Raw genomic sequence first — 24920 nt, forward strand, 5'->3', positions numbered from 1 at the left:
TTACAAGTCATCAGAGTCATCAGAATTCTGGTAAACAGTTTTAAAAAATGTGTCCACTTCCTGATCTTACAAACATAGACGGTTTTTATTAGAGATAGGACACCACATGTAACTGTTCTATTTAAATAAACCATAATTAACTAAACCTCAGAAAAAATCAGCTGCCTGTGCACGACTTCATGCACATTTTAAATGAAAACAGCAAAGCCATAAGATCAGGAAGCAATGGGAGCAATGGGGAGATTTTAAGCTATATGTTAGCTTTTGCTATCTACACAAAATCCTAAAGCTTTTGGAGGAAGCATTACAGAACAATGGAAACCGGTAAACTTTAAAGATAGCTGGTTATTGGGAAACTATGAGAAGATGCTGCGTTGAGGCTATTTTTCTTTGTTTTCTGCTGTTATTCTGGTATAAGGTCAACATTTTGTTCACTGTTGAGATACAACAATCTCTCATGAGTTTAAGTGAGCTCTATCCATCTTTCTATGCATCCAGGTTACATGTTACAGGGCAATCAAACATTTATTTTTAAAAAAATTGAAAGAAGCTGGAGTACCCTGACAGAAATCATACATGTGCAAAGAGAATATTTAGTCTCCACAGAAAGAAACCTGGCTGGGATTTAAACCCAGAACTTAAAATCCATTCATCTATCCATTCATTTTCCTTCACCCGTATCCCTGCTGGGGTTGCTAGAGATGCTGGTGCCTATCTACAGCTGTCAACAGGCAAGAGGCGGGGTACAGTCTGAACAGGTCACCAGTTCAGTTCATTTTAAGGTTTATATAATGACATTTTTTAAAATAATAGCCTGTATTCTCTCTGTTTTGGTGTTGAAATTCTGGCGTTTACAGCAGCAAAAAGATTATAGAAAAAAATTGCCACAAATGTGGATCTTATAAGAACATAATAGTGAAGAGTTAAATGATAAATAAACAATAAACAATAAAATCCAATACTGTAAAGTGTTTTAACAATATAAAAAAAATGTGAACCTGGAGAATAAATAACCAATATACAGCTATGGACATTTTTACAGTAATGGATCTTTGAAAATAGCCGAGATGTGCAAAAATGACAGCAGCATGTTATTTAACTGACTAAGATAGAAACTGTGCAAATTAGATTTGAATTATTTTAATTGAACATGAACTGAAAATGAATTAAAGTTCACAGAGACAAACAGGACAAACAACTATTCACACACACACTAAAACCTGAGGAGAATGTAGAGAAGCCAATTAACCTAACAGTCATGTTTTTGGACTGTTGGAGGAAGCGGGAGTACCCAGAGAGAACCCATGCATGCTCAGAAAGAACATGCCAGCTTCATGTTGACAATCCCCTTCTTGTAAAATGTTTTATTTAGTTCTTGTTCTGGTAAAGCTGGTATGTAAACTGATAAGAGATTTCATATCAACTCAAAACAGGAACATGTTTTTCCTTTAATAATATATATATATATGAAACTATAACAAAATATTTTAAATGAATTCTCTTTTGATCTCTTTAAATTACTGAATTAATAAGTTAAACAGACAAACACAAGAGTCAATTTATAGTTAAAACATCTTAAAAGTGCTGTAGGGGATTTTCAATCAGGAAGTTTTCCTCTGAGTGCTGCTAAATATAATTTGATTCAATTTCACTGAGCTACAAAGGTTGCTCAAAAAATGAGCCTTCTTTAGAAGAATTCATTTAACCTATCTGCCATTGGGGTGATGACAGGATGAGTGTCTCCTATATAAATTCAAGGGGGAAAAAAAAAACTTTCAGCTCTGCATATTTTCTCAATTTTTAGTCTGGCTATCAGCTTTACATCAGAGAGTGACTGACTAAGAAGAATATGTGAGATACAACAAAAATTTCACTGAGTAAAATGAACTTAAATTGTTTTTAAGGCATTAAAATGTGTTCTTTTCATAAGCTTTTTTTTTTGGAAGGCTTTGATAATGTGACTTCATACCGAAAAACAAACTAATACCAATCAAGAATTCACTTGATCAGAAGCTAATTGGCAACACGAAGTAAGCTAAAAGATCTTAAATCTAGAATTGATTCACTAGAATTAAGGTTATTTTTTGTGCTTTAGATCCAGGAAGAGTTCACAAGGTAAAAGAATGATTCCAACTTATCTTCTCCAATTCTGTTCACAGTTAGAATGACCCTAAATAGCAGATATAATTAGATCCGAAGTTTAGTTCAGGGTTTCTTTTAGATAAAGACTAACACATTGAATACCATAAACAATTCCTTTATTGTAATGTTGCAATATTTGACTTTTTTATCTGGGTTAGAAAACTGATCTAAGTAGATACTGATATGTATCGCAACACACAGGAGAAGCTCAGTATAAAAATAATATATTTGCAGCTATATTTACTACAAAACCTTCAATCAAGCTTTTTGAGTCTGTTATCAGAGTTTTGCAGGCAAGTAGAGAAAAAAAACATTTTGATTTCCACTGTTTATTCATGCCGGAATAGGAAATTAGTACTTCAGATGTGATATCTTTCCTTTTGGTTATATCACAAAGGCTCTGGATTAGGAATAGGCAGGCACTGGGATAATTTCTGAGATATATATATATAAATAAAACTTAAAATCCTATTCCTGTATTGGATAGAGTGAAAACACTTGAATAATCCAACTTTTAGCTTCCTTTCAACCGCAGAAACAAAAGTGCCATGCTGCCACCAAGTGGCCAACTGCAGAATTACACAAATGGTCACCGCATCTGTTTGAGCATCTTTTCTCACAACAAGGATTCAGCTGCTGAGTCAAAGACATCAAAGTAAAACCCCTGCAGATGGGAGGCTTTATTTGACGCTCTGAGCTTCAGAGGCGAAGCGTCCCGTCAGCAGGGGCCAATCACCAGCCTGCTGAATGGAAACGACTCTTCTCCTCCATCTCACATCATGACCGCCACCACCACCATCATCACCATCATCATCATCAGTACTGGTCACGTGGTGCTTCGGGAGCTGGCAGTGGGTGTGTCCAATCGCGTGTGGTTTCATTCATAACTACAGTCGTTATTTGAAGCCCAGGATAAAGTATGCAGACGGTGCAGACTGGCTGCGGCCCGCTTCACACCGACTCTACGACCAGGTGAGTCCCTGTTTATCCCCTCAGACTCCAGCCGTCCATCCTACAGCCAGGTGCTGTTTTAATTATATAAGACAGAGGCTATTTTAGCGGTGTCAGATGTCGGAGTTCCCTCATCAGCGGGGTCCATGTCGTGATTTATCCCCCCCTCCTCCTCCTGGCGGCGCGTTGACATGATGGGACAGCCCTGCTGCTGATCGGGGGGTTTTTGCCTCTGCTGCCGATGGTGCTGATGCTGAGCGCATCTCTGTGGTCCCCCTGCGAAAGGAGGAGGGACTCCACCAACAGCTTCCCTTATCGACCGATTCAGCACATCTGGAGCCCATGATCACAAAAAACATCTGCTTGGATGATAAAGCCTGGATAATATAATATGCAGTGTTTTTATCATTTTGGTATTGAGTTTTTTTTTTTTGTTTTTTTGTTTACTGAATAATAGGAAAACGAATCGTATTTTTATTTATTTATTTTTTTGAATGGGATTAAAGTTGTCGATAAGGGCTCTGCATTCTATATGATAAACTATTTTAATTCCTAATGCAACTGATAACTGTTGTGTATGTTTTGATGCATCTGCACAGAATATGAACAAAAACAGGGCACCACTGGTGCAAGGCTTTTTAAGGGGAGCTTTCTGTTGTTGTTTTTTTTATTCTATTACTAATAGATCACTCAGATTCACTCGTTCCACAAAATAAATGTGTGTTTTTATTTGTTTCGATAAAATTGCAATAATTCTTTTAAATTTATGAACCAGTAAATCTTGGTTTAGGCTTTTATTATTGTCAAAGATAGACTCTGTGTATGCACCCTGATGCTCTATCTTTCCGGTTCTTTTCCCTGGAAAGAGATCACTCGGGACAAACTCTTTAAATAACATTTCATAACTTATATCTATTAAATAACCAGGAGACATGACATTAGATTTTGATAGCAATTTTAATCTTACTCAGATCAGAGAAGTTGCTTAGAGTTTACAGAAGGCAGTTTCTCACCTCTGGGCTCACCTCTCAGGAAGTGGCCCCGATTAGCGGTTAAAAAGGCATTTTATACATCTCCAGCCTGCCACATCATCATATTTTACATCATACACATTAGAAGATGATTAGACATCCATGGCTCCAGCCTTATCAAAATAGGACACCGCTGTCATTCCATTTCCAAATCTTTGCCACAAACAGAATGAAAATTATAACTGTAAATCCAGACAGAGGAAATGTCCTAATTAGATTAAAACATCAGTTCTGACGCGCAACAGACAGCCCATAGGGTGTGATAAACTCACACATCTTCAATGATAATTATCCTAACATCATCTTTAAAAACTTAATTTCAGCTCTTGACAAATTTGATCTGTAGAAGCAGTGGCCAAAGTGGCTTTTTGAATTGAAAGATTGCAGACCCCTCTTAAAGATGAATGTGAACAAAGCTAAATTGAGCAAAACTGTTTTTTTGTGTGTGTTTTATTAAGTGCCACAAATATCACTTGTGAGGCAAAGATTTAGGTTTGGAGCTTTATATTTAATTTATGAATTAATATTTACATCTTTACCCTGAAAGCTAAAAGGGAATTTATTTAGACAGGATTGTGTGATTACAACACGCTGCAGGGAGTCTGTATCCAGATTAGGGAGGGAATTAGTTAAATAATTAATAAACCATTTAGGGAAAAAATGGGTGGGGGGTGTATTTTGTGGCCATGCAATGTATTTTCATGCTACACAAAGTGGTGTAACATTGTGGACAGTATAAATGGAATATTAAATCTGAAAAGTGTGGCATGCATTTGTGGAATTTTGGTCAAGATTAGATGGAGACTTGGAAAAATCGATCTCTACATATTCTAATTGGATGTATACTTACAGAAGATAGTCATTAGACCTTTTGAATACACAAATAAACATTGGTGTAAACTTTACATACTGCAAAAAAAAAAATAAATAAATAAATAAAAATCAGCATTGTAATGTTTATATGTGATTTAATAAATCTTTGAAGGAACATAATCATAAATGGTTGTATTTCAAGAGAAAAAAAATCATGTTTTGCATTAATATGTGATTCAGCCTACTGGATAGAAAGAATCTGGAATTATTGCATTGACACAGAGCTTCAAGGGACATCTGGATAATTTTCACCAGATTTATTGTCACTGAGGAAGAAAAGCAACACCAGATGATGATGATGCAACTGCCACTTTTTATTATAAAGTTTAGCTTTAAAATTCAAATATTGTTTTACATGAAAAGTTATAATTTAGTTTCATTCATCCTACACTTCATGGCTTCTGCAGATTGCAATAGAAGCTTCTTATTTCGAACTGAATAGAATACAATACAAAATCCCCATTATTGTACCACAATGGGGAAATTCTGGAAAATGTGTCTGTTTCTATGGTAGCTTTCTTCTTGCCAAATTACAACCATAGCCTAATTATGCAGCAAGTTAGAGGTATAGTGAAGGATGTTCTTTTTCCGGATGGATGATCAAAATAAGTGGTCCTCCTAATTGTCAATCATTCTGGTGATATGTTTACATAAGCTTGTCCTATGTGCTCTTCCCCATTATCACTTATCGGTGGAGAGTCTGACAAAGTGAAACAATTAAAATCATCTTTTGGAAAGTAAGCTTGTATGAGCGATGCAAACGGTAACTTTTAAACAGTGCATGCACGAGGAGAAATGGGCTTGCTTTTTAAGTAGAGAGGACGGGTCTTTTCAGTAATTCCCGAAAATCCTCCACTATACCTTTAAGTAGTGCAACATGTTGAAGATAAGCTTTACTGTCTATCAAGGTTAGCAGGGAATAAAACGCCAAATTTTATAAATTCATTCACTGACCTTTAAGATACATCATCTGTTGATCAGTTAATCCGTTTCATCTATTTTAAATCCCCTTCACTCTCCTATACCAACTGATTTGTTCACGTGATAATGAATTCAATCCGGACTGATATCCACTTTGGATTTCAAACATTTAATCAACAAAAGCTTCAGATAGCACGCTGCTCTATTTCAGTAACGTGTGAATGAGAGAAAACTCTCATAAGACACTCACAAATGTCAGGACAGAAATAACGCATGGACTGTGACTATGAGTGAAGCGTCGAGGGGGATTATTTTTCAGAACAAGGATTCACAGCCATGTACAGTGTGAACACTGTTATGTGCTTTAGAGCTGCGGACTCATCATAGTTACCTTGAGCTGAGATATTACATAAAATATGAGTCTCCCTCACAGCGAGGGAATGTGCAGCAGGATTATCAGCAGGTGTTAGGTATGCATTGGATGACTGATGTTACACAAGCTGCACAGACTTGTTGGAGAATAGTTCTTCTCACCTTAGAGATGGAGCCAGAACGTCACTGGGCTGATGAGACAAAATGGAGGCATTCTTTATAGCTTCCTCCTCCACCAAGAATTTAGTAAATCTGAACAATTAATTGGTCTGTTCTCGAGTTCTTCTGTGAGGATCTTCTGTTTTGAGAGCAACACCAGATACTTTAGACACCTGAACAAGCATTTTTCAGTCCATCTCCATGGTAATTGCATAGAATAGTCAGACACTAAGAAGCACATTCTGAGTTCTACAGTTTGAGAGATGCTGCAAAAAGAAGGATGAGGCTCTAATCCATGAAGTTAAAGGCAATAATGACGATTATAAAAAAAAAAAAATTAACAAAGTAAACGCAATTAAAATAATGAAAATAAATATAGTTGAATGTAAAAATAATATACTACATGAAAAACATAATTTCCCCCATTTCCCCAAAAAGAAGATACCACAGTCAGATTTACAGCAGATTATGCTCTAAACAGCTGGATGTATCTCTGTCATCTTCTTTCAGCATCTGCTTCACTTAAGGTTGTCAGCCATTGCTTAAAAAGGCATTGTCCCATATGGATAGACAAAAATACAACTTTTGCTCTGTCTAACTCTAGGGCAGTGGTGTCAAAAGTACACACATTTGTTACTTAAGTAGAAGTATAGATACTGCAGTTTAAAAACACTCTGGTAAAGTTGAAGTATCAAATTGACCTCATTACTCAATTAAAAGTGAAAAAGTATGTGCTCCAAAAACTACTTAAAGTATAAAGTAACCTTTAAAAACCCAGCCAGACGCTCTTGCCTGTGTCCGACCTTTCAGACATTTTTAAACATCTTTTTCTGAATCTGACATTGTAGCATGGCATAGAACTCCTGCTTGCTTCTGATGATTTCCTTTAGCTAACCAATGAGTGTTTGCGTTATATGACTCATCCAATTACACTAGTGTTCACTAGATGTGGATGGCGTCAATGATCTTTATTGGATGGTGCACATGACGTGAAATACATTTCTTTCAAACATTAAACTAGAGCCAAGAGTAATGGGTAACGTTTTTTTTTATTTAAATTTTATGTAAGGAATAGAAAGTACAAATACTTGTGTGAAAATGTAATGAGTAGAAGTCAGAAGTAGGAAGAAAAATAAGTAATGGAGTAAAGTATAGATACCTAAAAAGTGCACTTCAATACAGTAACAAAGTATTTGTACTTCGTTACTTGACACCTCTGCTTTAGGGTGACCAGTTTAAAAAACAAATTTGGGACAAGTAGGGGGGCAATGGGGGAACAGACGCGGTTTCGCAGCTCTAGGTTTCATTTACTGTATTGCTCTATAGTAAGTAAAGAGACTTCAAATTACAAATCACATTTATCCATTAAGTTATTTCAGGAGGCAATCAGTTGCACAGTATTTTGTTTTGGGGGAATTACAGGTACAAAATAGGCTGAAAACACATGATTTTAATTTCATTTGAAAATATTTAAGAAACATGCATTATTTTCCTTCCAATTCATTGCAAAGAAAATCCCCCAAACACTGAAGTTTGTGACAAAATATGAACAGGATAAAAATCTTTGCATCGAGCATTATGAGCAACTTTGACCTTACAATACAAAATATCTGGACAAAAATTGCATAGAAGCCAAATCCAAGTGAATCAGCTGATATGTCTGAGGTGGAGAAACACTTATATACTGCAAGGGTAAAAGATGTTAAATACTTTCTGTAACTTTGGTAGAGAATCTATTGCAGACTGGGAAAACAGCGATTTAACACTCAGATCTACTGGGTATTTCATTGATGCAGTTTTTTTTTTACTGTCTAATTCATCTTTTTTTTGTTCCATGTCTCTTGGTTGCTGTTTTTTTTTTTACTTCACCTCCAGTCTATGTGGACTTGAATTAAGCAGCAAGGATCATGCATTCAAAACTCCAGCTAAAATGTGTAAAAGATTGAACCAGTAACATCCAATCCTTATAGTTCCTGTATGCACGCCTCTATCACTTCATAGTGTTTTAATGACATTGATAATAACCTGTTTTATTCTTTACCACCATGAGCAGCAGATTGCTCATGGTGAGGACAGCTAGCCTTTAATCCTTACATTTTTTTAAAAATATGGAATACTTTCTCAGTGCATGTCAAAGTCTCGATCACTACTAGGGGAAGTGATTCTCTTCCACAGGAGTCAGAACTTTGCAAAGCCAGCTCATGCTTTCCGAAATGCTCGTGTGATTTAGTGAGGTTAACTATGCTCATCATAGGCATGACTATCAGATTCCTTTTGTGCTTCAAATAATTCACTGGAGCTGTTCTGTTTTCAGGGTAGTTTAGTCATGCAAAAATCAACTGCAATGAATTTCGACAAAAACTAACGGTGACAGTATAGTAGGCAGGTCAAAATTTATTGTGGTTTTTATCAAGATCAAAGGTTTTTTAATATGTGCATAAATTCCTACAAAATATCTGTTTCTATATTTCTCTTTTCGATTATTAACAGGCTTCAGGTATAATTGTGGACAGATGACTGCTACTTTTTGCGGAATTTGTGCAAATATGATAAAATGGAAGGTTTCTGTTATCAGTTTAGGCTAAAATCTACCAGTTTAACCAGGATTGATTTGGGGAGTTTAAAAATGTAGTCCAGCTGTTTAATGATGTGTTTGATGTGTTTTGTAGTTTCATTGTTCAATTGGAAAAACTCATTCTAAGAATAAACAGTTTAGCTGGTAAATTGAAGTTTAATGTTTTCCTCCTTCATCAATGTCGCTCCCACTGGGAGCAATACCTCAGACATGAAGCTGACACAAAGGAGATAATAACACAGAAGAAACATAATAGAAAGGCCTATTTAAGGACATGAATATTTAAAGAGTACAGATATGGTTCTCGCATGCTGTGTAGCTCCTTCCTTCTACTACGTTTCAGTTAAAACAATTATTGGTACAACAAAAAGGTAGTATTGCAGTCTAAACAAATGCCTTCCAAGGAGTCAGCAGCTGTCTTTTACAGTATATTTTGTTTTCCAACACAGGGTTTACCGACCTCTCTGTGCTGCGGCCCATCCAGACAGCATTAGTTTCTAGCCAGGGACATAACACCTTCTTCTCTAGTTTCTCCAAGAGAGTAAGCTAGAAAGCCTGCCAGGCCAGTTGAGAGATATTGTCCCTCCAACGTGTTTCGGGTCGTCTTCTAGGCCTGCTCCCGATGGGACATGCCTGGACTATTCCTGAGAGAGAGAGAGGATCCAAAAAAGATGTCCGAACCACCTCTGCGGACTATTTTTGATGTGAAGCAGAAGAGGCTCTACTCCAAGCCTGTCTTGAAGGCTGAGCTCCTCACCCTATCTCTATGGGAGAGCCCAGCCACCCTGTAGCGAAAGCTCTTTTCATTGCTTGCATCCATGATTCATTCTTTCCGTCATGATCCAGATTTCATAACCATAGTTTAGGGTAGGAATGTAGACATACCGGTAAATCGAGAGCTTTTCCTTTTTGCTCAGATCTCTCTTCACCACAGCAGACCAGTGTATTATCTGCATTATAGCAGCAGTCACACCAATCCATCTACCGAGCTCCCGCTCTATTCTAATTTAACCTGTGACCAGGACCCCAAGATACTTAAACTCCTCCACTTGAGGCAGGACCTCTCCTCCAACTTGAAGGGAACAAGCTACCCTTTTCCTGTCGAGAACCATGGCCCAATGAACTGTCCCAGTGCATGCTGTGGGTCTTAGTGGGAGGGAACCAGCAGAACCACGTCATCTACAAAATGCAGGGATAAGATCCGCTGGTCTCAGAACCAGAACCCCTCCTGACTCTTGGCTGCGCCTAGAAGTTCTAGGTCAGCATCATTAGGCTTTATTGGAAAACACAAATTTTATTAACTGTATGCTGGTTTGAGGAGAATAATGTCATCTAGAAGGTGTTTTAAAAATGTATCAACTCTCCAGCATGGAGTTAACAACATCATGCTGATGGTTTGTTTTGCTGACAGCTGCACTGATGCATTGAACAAACTGGATAGATCATATATTTGCAAGATTACATCCAAATGTAAATGAAACACAGCTGGGCTTCAGAATATGATTACAAATAAAACTAAAGTAGGGAAATAGATTCTATGACTCAGTTCTTAGTCCTGTTTGAGATCTATGGACAATGTTTAAAAGCAAAGTGTATGACATGATGCTAACCTTTTTAAATTAGCTCATTTATTTCAGAGGCTACTTGATGGCTAGTTTAAATCCCATTTAAATGTGAGAGAAGGTATATTTATCTAATCGGAAATGGATGTTTAAAATTTGATCTGCATCTCTGTCCTACTGTCTCTCTTCTTGCTCCACAGGGCTCACTCACTCTGACCTGGACCATGAGCAATGATCTGCCTGTTCTGACGAGTCTGACCGAGAACTCTACTGTGAGTATACTGCTCCAGCAACACATGCTGTCCACACCTTCAGATGGTGCTGGATCATCACGGTTTGCGTGAAGAAGATGTCTCAATGCTTTCTGAATCCTGCTGGGTTTCCGCCACAAAGAAAGACATGTTGGAAAAACTGTGTTCCAGGTGTTAGCTTTAATCTGCAGGTGATGGGCAAAGAGAAACGATAGTAAAACAGAACAGGATGGATGAGAGAGAGAGACAGTGAATCCGGGCTGGTTGTTATGATTATTGTCAGTTAAAGTTCTCAGTGGAGACATAGAATTGACTGCCTTGTTGGTCTGCACAGTGAGTCAGAAAGATGACCTGAAGAGCGGTGAGAGGCCTCGCTGCTCCGGCTGATTGATGGAGCTGTTCTAACCGTTTGGCTGGGTTTGTAAAAACAGCAGGTTTCATTAAGTCCCGGCCACGCCGATGCACTCACACACACACACACACACACACATCGCTTCTTATCTTGTTATATGTAGTGAGGACAGTGTGTAGACTCCTATTGGCTTCCATTAATTGTCAGTCATTTTCAACCTTTTTTTATGCAATAACCCTGGCATACCTAATCCCAGTCTTAACCTAAATTTAATTTACAACTAAGCCCTAAACCTCATAGAAAGTGAGGACCAACAAAATGCGCTCACTTTGGCACAAACGCTCCTCGATTTGATGCTAAAATCACAAAAAATGTTCCTCATTCTGATGCCAAAACAGGAACTCCCCCTTTACACGCCTACATCCAGCTGTTTCAGACACACATAAAGATACTCTCCTCACTTTTCAATAATTTTCATCAAAAGAGTGAGACCTTCTTGTGCTTTTAACCTAAATTACCAAGGACATATTTCCTCCAGTTTCTTCAGCTGACATTTTCCTAAGCAATGTTTTTTTAATGCTTTAAAAAAACACAACAAAAAAAACTATCTGACAGAGACATGTCAGTAAGTTAAGCTTAAGGTTTTAAGAAAATTGAGAAAATGTGACGCAGTGAAAATGTCAGAGATGTCTGCTGAAGTTCAGCTGGTGTGCCAAGAATGTCAAGAATTCATCGCTCAGAACATGAAACAAGTAGAAATGCTCAGTTATGTAGACAAAGAACCAGGCTAAAGATTACTTGTCAGGGAACGAAAGATCAATGCTTCAGTATTTGATTTAACAGGTACAGCAGTAAATGTTTTACATTCATCTATGGATTCTGTTCCTTTTCAATGCAACTCAAACTGTATTTCTAAAGATCTCGTCAAAACAAGAAAAGTTATAGTTACTGAAGAGACACTGAACATTTAATCCACTTTAGAATGAAAACATCTGTGATGGGGATGACTTTTAGGAAGCAAATGTCCCAAACACAGTGCCAACTATATAAACCTAGAATGATGCAATCCGCCACAGACTAGAGTCATGAAAGGGCCTCCCTGGAGACAGACTTCAAACAAGCGCTGAAGGAATAGTCGATTATCTTTACAGCTTAAGTGAAAAAAAAAATACGCATAATGTAAAGAATCATTTTTAATTGACTTAAAAAAAAACTGGATAATTTTGTGCTGAACAAATTTTCTGCATCTCTGGTATAAAGTAAAAAAACATGCTGTTTTTTTTTTATTATTATTTTCTTTCTTTAAAAGGTAACCTTTGATTTCAGGTTATTTGAACAGTTTTTTTTTCAAGGTTTAGTACATAATTCATTTTAGAAAAATAACTTATGGCACAATTTTTAAGAGCAGATCTTATTTAAATCCAAATCAAGCATTTTTAAAAATAATACTTTACAATTTTATAAATATCAGAGTGTCCATCACTTCCTGTTTCCCATAGGAATACATATGTTGTGACACAGAGGCCCATTTCTTCTGCATCTCTTCAAAAATTGCAAAGAAAACCAAACATACCATCAAAGTTGTGTGTTGATCTTCATAAGTACAGTATATGCAAATCTACAGTCACTCTGAGTTTGAATCAAAGCAAAGGATTAAGCCTTCACACCCATTGTTTAGTATGGTGAAGGATTTGTGATGCTATGGGTGTTTTTTCCTCCGAATGCCCTATAAACATTATTAAAGTAAACAAAATAATGTACTCTTAAATAAGGCGAAATAAAAAAAAAGGATGGACTCTGCCAACAAATTGAAAATGAGTCATCACAGTATGATAATGATCCAAAACATTTGGCTGCATCTATGCAGAAATACTATAGTTTATCAGACCATTTCAAGGCTGTTTTAGTCCATAGTGCTAAATCTTGTGGAAAACCTGTGGGGTTAGATGAAGAAAAGAGAGGGAAAAAAGGGATTGGAGACTCAGGATGATCCAAAGAGAATGTTATAGGAGTGATAGCTATAGATCCTCCTCTCTGTTTGCTCCAGCAATGAAAAATGTTGGTCCACTGCTATTAGAAAAGGAATTAAAAAATTCCAGACAATAGATAATGCCCTTGAATTAGATTTAAGCTCGTTTTCTACAGCAGTAAAACATTCATTTAGTTTAAGGGTTTTCATTTAATTGAAGTTTTTAGCAGGGTGCCTATAAGTATAACAACTACTGTATATCAGTCAACGATATAGAGTTTACTTTAGTTTTTGTGTAAAGAGTTAAAAACTGAGTTCAGATTAATACGTTCTGAGGCTTTTTTAGGCCATCTTGAACACACATTAAAAAGGTGTTTATGGGTGTGATGGCACCTCTTGTCCGGCCTGAGCAAAAAAGTCTTTTTTCACTTCACAGTCCTACATCCAGGGACTTACTGCTGTCAGATGGGTTTTGTTTTTTCTCAGATTGATGGCTCTACCTCCCTTATGGAGATACGGGAGGTTGAATTTTATGAAGAAAATCAGTCCTTATGACTTAAAGCAGAGTCACTGTCCCTCCCACCTTTTACACTCTGAGGTTAACCTTGGCTAAAATCAGCTGGATCGAGCAGGACTGGTGCTGCTTTCTGTTCTAATAATATATAGCTGGAACCAGACGTATGCATTGCATAAGGACACACATAACCTTTTTTATAATGTCTGAATTAAGTCTGCTTTAGGTTTTTTACTTTTACCAGGAGCATTTCCAAGTGTTGAATGATAAGGAAACATTTTGATATTTTCGATTTGTTATAATATTGAGTCATAATATTATTTTTTATTATTGGAATAATTTGATTTAAGACACAGCTGTGGCTATATTTCAGGGGAACACTTCTACCACAGTGCTTCCTTTGGTGTCATCATGGAAAAATAGTATTTTTTGAGGAAAATTGGAAATAAACTGGAACAAATTTCTTGAAGATGCCTCAGTCATGTGTTTTTGGGTTTATATGAACCCCATGGGGATGTAAAGTAATTATTTCCTCCAGGAAGAAACAGGTTCTGTCTCCGAGAGTTGAAGCGTTTTTTGATGCAAAATGTGTGTATCATCCAGTGAAGCCAGTCCTATTCATACGTGGGATAAACAGACATTATTGCAGTCAGAGGGAAAAGCCATTGGCTCCATCATTCTGGAATCATTTGCTGGACAGGAGGACATTTTATTTCCTTTCCCTAGAGAGCCTCTCCAGGTGACACACACCTGTGTTACATCTTCATGCATTTCCTAAGATTAAATAAAGAACACTGTTGAACATTTAGGGGTAATATTTGGAAAAGATTTTACATCAAACTAGCTCTGATGTATGTCTTCATCTGAGATGAGTGGAGCCTAAATCATCTTCAGCTTTTCCAGAACAAAGACATCCATCTTTTATCTACCCCCTCAGCCTGTGCCCAGCCTATTTTCTATGCTTCACATTGGCTTCTTTTTCATTTTAGAAATGACTTCAATTTTTACTTTTCATTTTTAAATCTCTTAACAAAATCACCTTTTTTTATTTCTGTTTACAAAGGCTAGTTATTTTTCTCAGCTTTATCCCTTTTATTATTTAAGTCTTTTTGGGTGGTTTTAAGATTATGTGCTCTGATCTAATAATTTGGATATTATAAAGGGCTTTGTAAATAAATATCTAAATACATGAAATGAAACATTGAAATTGATTAATATTCTGGCATTGCTGGCAAAAGGAGTCAATTTATTGTCCTCTCTATTCTGAATCTGACACTCGGAGAAGAGCCAGGAAAGTCTTCAGTGGGGATTGCTCATCTGCGTCGGCATCCTCCTCCTCTTCCTCCTCCGATTTCCATTTTTAGCCTGCAAAGGCCTCATTTCCCTCTCATTGAGAAGAGTTGGGAAATTGAATTAAGGGTCTTGCTGACGTTTCGATTAGCATCCCCAGCTCCGCTCAGCCGAGACTGAGTGTATTAATCAAAAGAGAGCAGGCGGTTGTCTACGTGAGTGCGTGAGCGAGCAGGCGGTGTGTATCTGGGTTAGCGTTTGAAACGAGGATGCAAGGACTTAAGAGTCTTTCATTGTTAATTCCACTCATTAAATATTAGGGTGCTTACAGCTGACTGCGTAATGGCACAAGAGAGTCCTGATTGATGCATGGCCCTTTGGAAAAAAAAAAGATCAGTTATAGACCCAGCAGAATGAATTGTGCCATCCCGTTCCCTCCAACAAAACACAACAGTGGAGAAATGTATGCCCCTGAGTGGCTTTGCTATTAAATCAATGAGTTAGGAGTTTTAGAGATGACAGACAAATGTAAGGAGCTGAAATTAAATGAACCCAGGTAATATCAGTACAGAGAAGATCAAAGTTTAAGTGATTAGTGTACCGAGTGATATTTATAGATGAAGGATCTGATTTCTAAATGCCATCAAGGAGCTTTGATGTGCTGTTCTATTTCAGGGTATTTTCTTAACTTTCATCCGTCCCATAATGCATAGCTAGATGTATCAGTGTGGATGCTGCTAGTTTGGAGTCTTTCACAGAACATTTAATTTGAATGCACAGAAACGGAAAGTGTCCAGAAAAGGAAAAAGTAAAGCAGGGATGTGTCCCAACCCACGCACAGCTGGTAACAGGATTACACTGTGTCATTTGGTAAAATCTCTGCCCTGATGAAAACAAATGTATCTGACTATGTCTCTCGTGGGAGGCCAGTGACTCCACTGTTCTTTGCAGCTCACATTTAAACGATTTAATTATGTTCCTGTCATTTTAAAGCTCAGATTTTCTGAATTTCATTTATTCAGGATATTGCTAAAACAATTACCTTTCAGTTCATAAATAGAGTTCATAGGTGATTTTAAAAGCATTCGCACCCTTTTTACCTTCACACCGTCATCTGGTCAGGTTAAAAAGAAAAATCTGTTTTTTTTAAGACCAACACAAAGTTGCGCATGTTCACAAAGTTAAAAGCCTTTAAAGAAATGTTTTAAATACAAATCTAAAAATGCTTGCATGTATTGTTATTGTTTGCATTCAACCCCCTTTACTGTGGTTGCCCCAAAACAAAATCCACTGCAACCAGCTGCCTTCAGGAGTCATGCAATCTAATCTCAGTATAAATGGAGATGTTCTGTGGAGGCATCAGACTTTTTTTATTTATTGTTTTGGGAGAACCTTAGGGAACAAACAGCATCATGAAGATCAGGGTACATAGCAGGAAGGTCGAGGAGAATGTTGTAGGGAAGTTTAAAGCAAATTTAAGTTAGAAAATAATATCTCAACCTTTGAACATCTCATGGAGCATTGTTCAATCCAATTTCTGAAAATGACTTTGGCATTGGGGTGTCGTTATAAAATATTGGGTGGGATCCACCCTAAAAGTAAACACCAAATATAAAAAAAAAAACAATGCAAATTCTTATGCATCCCAGTCATTCAGGTTTATAAAGCGATGTGCACATGCAGAATCAAGCAATGTCCCTTTATAGAGCATAACTGTACCTCAAAGTTTGCAGAAAAAGCTCCACTTCCTGTTCAGCCTTCAGCCCCCACATTCCACCTTAAATGATCCACACAAAACACCCCATTACGTTATTGTTTATCTACATGAACCAACTGATTAATGTTACTTCATTGGTTACCAATTAAAACCAAGGATAGCAAAGCAAAAAGTTTAACCGAGGCAGAAATAGAGGTGCTATTTTCATGTTTAGTTATTTTAGATCCTAACAATATCCTGGAAAAGGGCAAGCACAGGTTTACAGCCCTGTTTTGTGGATATGCACAATGAGACCCCTGCTCTATATGGAAGAGTTGGGGGGGAAAAAAGCATAAAAAGATCTTGTTTGACTTTAAAAAAAACAAATTAATAAAAAGATTAGACCAAAATGTTGTGTGTTTAACCAACTTTCAAAAGCTGGTTAAAAATCTGGAAACCAACATTGCTAATCACGTTAACATACCATCTCCAATGACATAGGTGATGGAGCCTGCATGTTTTAGGATCCGTTTCTCCAGCGGGAACATGGAAACTGGTCAGAGCTGAAGCAAAGATTAATGGAGGGAAATCCTTGAAAATCACTTTTTGTTTTTTCTCAGCAACGGGATGCGCCCGTGTCGGCCGGCCAGGTGGAGAACTATGTGTTGCTGTTGGTGCTGCTGAGCGTCTTTGCTGGGGGGACGCTGGTCCTGCTTTCCCTGCTGCTGCTCTTCTGTCACCGCTGCTGCTTGGGGGGAAGACGGTACTCCAGGTAGGACCTTTATGTCTGGTTTATCTGGGGAGGGGCCTCATGATTAAAATATGATTGGCAACATAGCACGGAGTAAAATTCATCTTCTTTCAGAGCAAGCGATGACCCTGAGAAGACAAACACAACTTATGCTGAGGACTCTCAGCCCACACAAGGTCAGAGCTGTGCATTTTTTATTTTTTGTAGTTTCACACATATCCTTTCTGGGTAAATGTTGTCACAGGCTCCTCTTTTCATCTTCACTGGTGCGTCCTTGTTACTCAGAGATCACCATCCGTCTGGATGAGTCCGATGCTCTGTCAGCATCCAGCTGTCACGATGCAGAGCCGGACCGATTCGTTTCCACCGGCGCCACTGGCCGCAGAGTCTCATTCAATGAGTCTGCACTGTATGAACAGGATAAAAACCCTCAGGAAAAAGGACGCAGGTAACGTCCATGTGACCAGACAGCAATTTTGCTATCATTCCTCATTTTTGATGGACAGAGATTAGATCTTTGTACCTCAACCTCAGGTACACTCTCACCGAAGGAGACTTCCATCACCTAAAAAAGGCCCGGCTAACCCACCTCCACCTGCCTCCAGCTCCATGTGACCTGAAGATACTCACCATCATGGAGTGTGACTCTACAGAGAGCAGCACCATCAACATCAGCGAGACTGCAGCCCCCAAGCTGCCCCTTTGCATCTACCAGGTAGCACATCAGGAACAACATCAGATAGGTATCACACATCTGTTGCTTTTCAGCCTGTGATGCTGTTATACATTTTTCTCCTCCAGCCCTCTGAGAGAAGAGTCCCTGACTGGTTGGGACAGAGTCTGAGTGGGGGTCTGCCTGGAGATCCACATCACTCCACCGTCCTGGACCCGGGAGCCAGACGTTCCTCATCAGTCCTGAGAACCCAGCGGTCCCAGACGGTAAGTCTTTGGTCCACGCTGGTTTAAATGTAACGATACAAATCAGACCACCTAAAGCACAGCGTTCAGAGGAACATTTTATTCTTCATGTCAACAAAATGTAGGACAGTTTTAGACAGCTCAAGATTTCCCAAGATAGATTCTGACTTCAATTAATGTATTTTTTTTTTTGCGTCTCATTTTTTTAAAGTTTTTGGAGAAGAATTTAAAACACTGCAGATTTAAAAAAAAAAAAAAGGACATTTTGTCTCCAGTCAGGGCCTAAACAAGAAATCTAAAGACCCCCGAAAACCATTAGAAATATGAAGTTGCTTGTATATTTTACTCCTCTACCATTTCTATGTAGTTGTTACTTTTTCATCCAGAAATTATGCCTATATGAACCAATAATATAACAAGGATACAGGTACCAGTACATGTAATGTAACTGAAACAAAACATTTAACCTAAAGGAGAATATTTTGGTTGCATAATCAAACACAGAGATCAGCTGCATTTAACAAAAAACAAATGAGTGTTTTTTTTTTCCCACTCTTGCTTTATTTAATTGATCATCAGTTTGCATGTCATCTCAGCAGAGGTGGACAATTCAGGTCCAGGAAGTGAAGAGCCTGTCCAGAAATCTGTTCTAAACATTTGCTTTTTCAACTCCATAATGTGCTATTATGCTAACGTGTTAACGTTATGATAAGTGCTGGAAGAGGAAGGAGGCAGGAAAAAGGAGCCTATCCTACCTATCCTTTAGCATAGGGAGTTCCCGAGTTCCCTCACTGGTGTTAAGGAGCTATGAGAAATCCCACAATCCTTTCCATGACATATAAGCACGGATGCCCTCAGTGAAATTAACAGAAATGTACTTTGTTTGATGCATGCAAATGATTGCCCCTTCATATTTCTGGGTTTTATAATGGAGCTCTTCTGCTGTTACATTGGTGTAACTTGGTGTGTTTTGTAGAAATGTTTTTTGTAAGGCCGTAGGTCCGTATTTGATTACCCGTGATCATCTGTGTGCATTTATTGACGTCAGGGGGGATAAAGGCTGTAAAAAAGTTCTTAATGTTGACCCCACAAAAGCTGAAGGAACAGAGGTTAGGGGCTACAGTTAGATTATTTTGGACCATGCCAGGGACTAATCAACTGGTTGTTACCAGATGAAGGATAACTACATGAAGGGTGTTTCTAGACCTGGCAGTTAACTCTTGCATTTCAATTCATCCATTCATCTGTAAATTCAATGAATAAATAAAGTTTGTTCTTAAATTGAAAACTGAATTGTTCTGTATTCTAATAGTTTTCTTTTCTTCAGTGCAAACAAATCTACTGCTTTCCAAAATAAACAGTGAAAATGAATCATCTGCTGCAGGCTCATAGCTGCGGCCGCACAATGACATCAGTTATAACTGCTGTGAAGTGACAGAAAGCTGTCCCCTGAGGACTTCTGCCTCCCACTATCTCCCTCAGCAACATCTCTTCCTAATGTGTCTCTACCTCCCCTCAATCGTCCTCTGCCTTTATCCTTTCTGTCAGATGGAGACCATTGGGGATAGGGGCGAGGACGACAGCGAACGAGGCCCGAGGGGTGAGCCCACGGAAGCTCCGGGGCCGACTTCTGTTCTGCACTTCTTCTCTAAACTACGGCGACATGCCAGTCTGGAGGGGGCGGGGCCTTACTTTAGAAGGTGGAAGTTTGACACCAGTCATCGAGCTGCCAGTCTGGATGCTAAAGGTTTGTGCAGGTTATTGGAAAAATATTGAGTTTACAAAAAAATTAATTCACCGAATGGTTAAATGTTAAAACAGTATATAACTGTAACATTATTGATCGGTTTAATGGTTCCTGTGTTAACTGCACCATGAAATTATCTATCCAATGTTTTACTGGCTTATTTGTCGGATAAAAAGTCCCTCGGGAAAATTGCAACCTACAAGAAGGTACTACACATTTATTTAAGCTAATATTTGTGTATAGAAGCATTTTCTGATTTATCTAAAGCAATATTGTAATGTTAAACATCATTTACTCATTAGCTTTGTGCAGAAAACAAGAAAAAAATTAATCTGTAGATAATCAGTCGATATGTGGTGTTTTCTTTGGGGAACTTTTCAGTTGTATTTTAATTTACGGACCAAATGAATCAATATGGTATATAATGAAAATGTATGATTTGTTAGTTTTAAAAATAATTTAAATATTTGGAGCTTTATCTTATATTCAACTCTTTACTTTAGTAGCTCATACCAAAGTTAAATATATATATATATATATATTTGGGAAACTGTTTTATTTCTTCTTTTGTTAATCTANATATATATATATATATATTTGGGAAACTGTTTTATTTCTTCTTTTGTTAATCTATTAAACAAATTAATTTATTTAAAATAATGTTTTAATCATTATTTCCCTTCATTTCCAAATATATTTAGATAATAACCAGTGTAGGTAACTTTAACTTCTGCAGCACAATGTGACACTTTTGGCATTTGATACAAATGGGAAGATGTGTCTGAATTTCTACCAGGATCCCCAAAGAGAAAGCCTTTCCATAGACAGAGAGCAGCGAGTGAAACCACCGACCACACCGAAGAGGACTCCTCTCCTTTCCAAGATGACACATTTGAATCTTTCCCACACATGCCCACCCAGACCAGCGGCCTCCAGTCTCTCTCTGCTGAGTCTCTACGCCATCCCGAAGATACTTCTACATCCTCAGTCTTCCTCAGAAGGTATTTCTCTTCTTTTAACACCATAAAATGAGCAAGTGCCTAGCGGAGTCAGGTACTGACTGTGTGTTCTTCACTTGTGCAGGCTAAAACTGGATGCCCCGGTGGAGGTAGATGTTAGCATGAGCACCAGGAGGGCAGAAATGAATCTCCCATCTGATCCTGCTCTGGGTAAGGGTGAACCTACAGTCAATGGAACCGGAGGAGAGCAAGAAATGACTTTTGGAGCAGCAATAGTAGCCAAAGCAACAAGAAGTGTTTTGCAGTCTACGGAAGATGATGACCTGTTTGGGACGGAAGAAGAACTGACCATGCAGGACAGGTTTGAAGACTTGCTGAGAAAAACCGAGGAAGCAAAAACAGACTCAGTCACGTCCGATGTGAGGAAAAAGAATGATGAGGAGACAGATGAGGGGGACGAGGGGGTGTTAGGAGCCGTAGCCAGAGGAAGGACAGACTCAGGCTCGTCTTTTATGAGCCGCCACGAGAGCTCAGAGGCACCCCCGTCCCTCTACAGAGACATTTGGAGCTTGAGAGCCTCTCTGGAGCAATATGCCTCTTCAGATCAGAGCAGCACGGATCGGGAGTCAGTCCGCAGTGATGCCGACAGTGTCTCATCCTTCGGTGGTGCAGGAGCTCGCTCAGGCCTGGACACTTGTCTGTCACAAGACCTGGACGATGAGCCTGAAGGAGAGGGGGAGGTGGAGGTGGGGGCCAGAGGGCCATCAGGAGGAAACAGTGATACGGGGAGTGGAGCTGGAGGAGAGGGGGAGGGGGGAAACAGGAAGCTTCTTCAAATGGACAGTGGCTATGCCTCCATAGAAGCACCATCCAGGGCCCCTGAGGATATGAGGTTGTTTGGAACTCCGGGGGCCCCTCGGGGGAAGACTGCATCTGAGAGGAGACTGTTTTTCACCAGCTCTGGTAGAAAAGGCTCGGTGTGTGAGAGCATGGAGACAAAGTTGTTTCAGGAGGAGCTGGAGGACCAGATGGCTCTCGGCTCAGCGACAGAGGAAAAACTGAAGAAGAACTCTCAGGGTGGCGGTCTCTCTCATACCCTTCAAGATTCATATCAAGTCCTGAAATCCGTCCATCCTCAGAAACCTCCAGAGACACAAACTCAGCTCATCTCTCCACTGGCAAGCCCAGCCCCTCAGCCGCCGAGTCAACACCGATCCCGTCTCCGCCGCCGTGACTATAGCATAGATGAAAAGACAGACGCTCTCTTCAATGAGTTCCTTCGGCACGATCCACGCTTTGATCAGCAAGACTCTCCTTTACGCTCCAGACATAGATCAAGAGTTCACCTCCGGAAGCAGTGGCAGAGACACAAGCAATACAGCGACCCCGGTTCAGCCTCTGGGGGAAGGTACTCCCCATCTTTGGAGAGGCAGAGGTTTACCCCACTTAGGAGGGGTGACAGTGCAGGTTATCCGCTGGACACCAGGTACCACAGCACCCTGTCACGAATAGCAAGCGCAGCAGATGAAGAAGCCAGTGAGGTTGCAGCTTCTGAAGAGGTGGCTAAGGAAAGAGCAGAAGATCAAGTGGGGGGAGGAGCTGCAGGGAATGCAGGCAACTTAACGGCTGAAGGAGCAGACCCAACAAGAAACGCCTCTGCAGAGTTGACTGGTGAGACTGAGGGCTGCCAAGTGTCCTCAGACAAGGAGGCGGGAGGTATCAGCAGCCAGCCTGTGAGCACTGCAATGCCACAAATGAGCCACATGGACCCACGAGTGGTCAACAGGAACAACAACAGTAGCCAGGCTATGCTATCAGATGTTTCCCTGCAGGCACAAAGCAGCCTAACAGACAAATTGGTGGATTCAGTGGACGAGAGACTTTATGGGGTTCTGCGTAGCACAGGGAGAGGCCAAAACGTGCGATCAGAGGTCATCATGACAAACACTGCCTCACCTGGGTCCAACCCCACATAATCCTCTGCCCTGGTATCAAGCATCCTCCTCTGAGAGACACAATATCCAACATCTTTAGCAGCATTACCTTCAGACATACCTGAACTGCAAATTTGATGTCTGTCTTTCAGTAAACCAGAAAACTCGAACACATTATGGACTTTCATAGATGTAGATGCACCTTTAGGAAACATAATTACTGTCTGACTTACCTGTGACTTTTCAGCATGCTACTACGATTCCAAAATATGTGTCTGTGAATAATGTAAAGTTTTAACCTCAATGAGCACTTTGAATGAATGGAAGCTACTGCTGGTGTTCGTCGGCCATTTTTCCTCATTTCCCTTTCCTCCTCAAGTGTCCTTGTTCGTCTCAGCCATCATGGAGGTGTATGGTTGCGTGAGAGCGGTCTTTACTACATGAAGTGACTCAGCGACCTGCAAATGTTTTCACACCCTCTAAACATTTAACCTTACAACCACAGGATAATATGTATTGGGAATGTTGTGATTGACAAACACACAATGGTCCAAAAATGATAAAATTAGTCTAACAAATGTCTACTTTTAACGTACTTTTTAAATAAAAAAATCTATTTATGCACTCACTTTTGTTCGACCCACAGTTGTAGAACCATGGAGAGCAAAAAATATTTGCAAAAAATGCTTGGGGTGTAAGTTTAGGATCATCGCCACCCAGCTTCTGACACTATTTTTCTAAATTCCATCCATTCTCCTTTTAGATTTGATCAGCTTCCCAGTCTCTGCTGAAGATAATCATTATCACATCATGATAATGTTACTTTTTTCAAGATGAAGCTGGAAAGTGTTAGTTTCCTGTGGAATGAGTAGTTTTGCATTTATTCATATAAAAAATAGATATTAAAATAGAAACATACAAATAACCTTTATCATAATCTAAAAAATACCATTACAATGATGCACAATTTTCCTTACACTTTACAGTTAGGCAACATTTTTGTGTTTGTCTATCACATAGAATCTCATATTAATAAAAAGTAAATTTCTACTTGCAAATTAGAGAAAATGGGGGAAAGTTGAAGCGGTATGAATGCATTTGCAGGTCACTGTGCAAAGAGTGATACCAATGTTTACAGCTGCCCTGTATTTCATGAACACTGTATCAGCCGGTCTGAAGATACCGCTCTAAAACCAGATGAAAAGCAGAAGATGCAGTCAATAAAAGAAAATGAAAAAAACAAAAAAAACTAAGGATTTTTGCACTTGCTGCATCTATTTAATTTGCTTTTATTTGTGTTAGTCACCAGTTCTTGCTATATATCATGACTGAGGGGATGCGATTGAGGTGTGGGCTTTGCTGTGGCTGGAAGTCTTCTAAAGGGAAGACTGATGGATGCTGCTGAAAGCGACACAGGAGCCTCTAAGGCTCTGAAACAGATTGCTAACAGAGGAGTTCAGGCTGTGACATGCTGATAGTAATCAGAGGTGGCAATGCCTGTCCCTGGCAGAAAATAAAATGATTAACACACTGTGTAATTACAAATAAATAAAAAAATCCACAGTCTTCTCAAAATGAATCCTAATAACTGTTTATTTTGAATTCAATTGTATCCCTGCAAGAAAGTCATAAGAAATGCATGAAAATGCAAATGAAATTAGGACATCTAATTCAGCTTTAATACTCAATATATTGATCCGAGCCAGTTTGCTAGAAAAACTGTGTATCTGAGAAGTTAAACAGGCCAAGTGTCCATATCTGAACAGTTATTTATACTTAATTGGACAGTCCACAATGGCTTATCATTAAATAACAACATGTTGTGCAGGTGAAAGCAAAGTACTATAACTGAACTGCGTGTGGACATGGCACCAAAAAAGATGGAGAAAACAAAAAGGTGGGATTTTAGGTGGAAAGAGAAAAAGGATTTTTAATAACCTGTTCTTAAAGGAA

General features: G+C 38.9%; 1 protein-coding gene across 1 annotated transcript; it reads left to right on the top strand.

Annotated features, from left to right (window-relative positions):
- Positions 1–314: 314 nt before the first annotated feature.
- Positions 315–23575, top strand: LOC107092303 (protein Dos-like). Its single transcript, XM_015386686.1, has 11 exons — positions 315–324; positions 2963–3114; positions 10787–10858; positions 17279–17430; positions 17524–17585; positions 17695–17857; positions 17944–18124; positions 18211–18348; positions 19876–20074; positions 20871–21075; positions 21158–23575. Exons 1-11 carry the CDS (start codon positions 315–317, stop codon positions 23007–23009), a joined length of 3186 nt encoding a protein of 1061 aa, XP_015242172.1. The 3' UTR covers positions 23010–23575.
- The last annotated feature ends 1345 nt before the right edge of the window (positions 23576–24920 follow it).

This window comes from Cyprinodon variegatus, unplaced genomic scaffold (assembly GCF_000732505.1).
Source record: "Cyprinodon variegatus isolate N-32 unplaced genomic scaffold, C_variegatus-1.0 Scaffold374, whole genome shotgun sequence".
NCBI lineage: Eukaryota > Metazoa > Chordata > Actinopteri > Cyprinodontiformes > Cyprinodontidae > Cyprinodon > Cyprinodon variegatus.

Excerpts from the sequence above, each read along its gene's own strand:
- LOC107092303 (XM_015386686.1), top strand. Across the intron at positions 10,859-17,278 it reads GTCTGACCGAGAACTCTACT|CAACGGGATGCGCCCGTGTC; the intron begins GTGAGTATACTG and ends GTTTTTTCTCAG. Across the intron at positions 18,349-19,875 it reads GAACCCAGCGGTCCCAGACG|ATGGAGACCATTGGGGATAG; the intron begins GTAAGTCTTTGG and ends CCTTTCTGTCAG.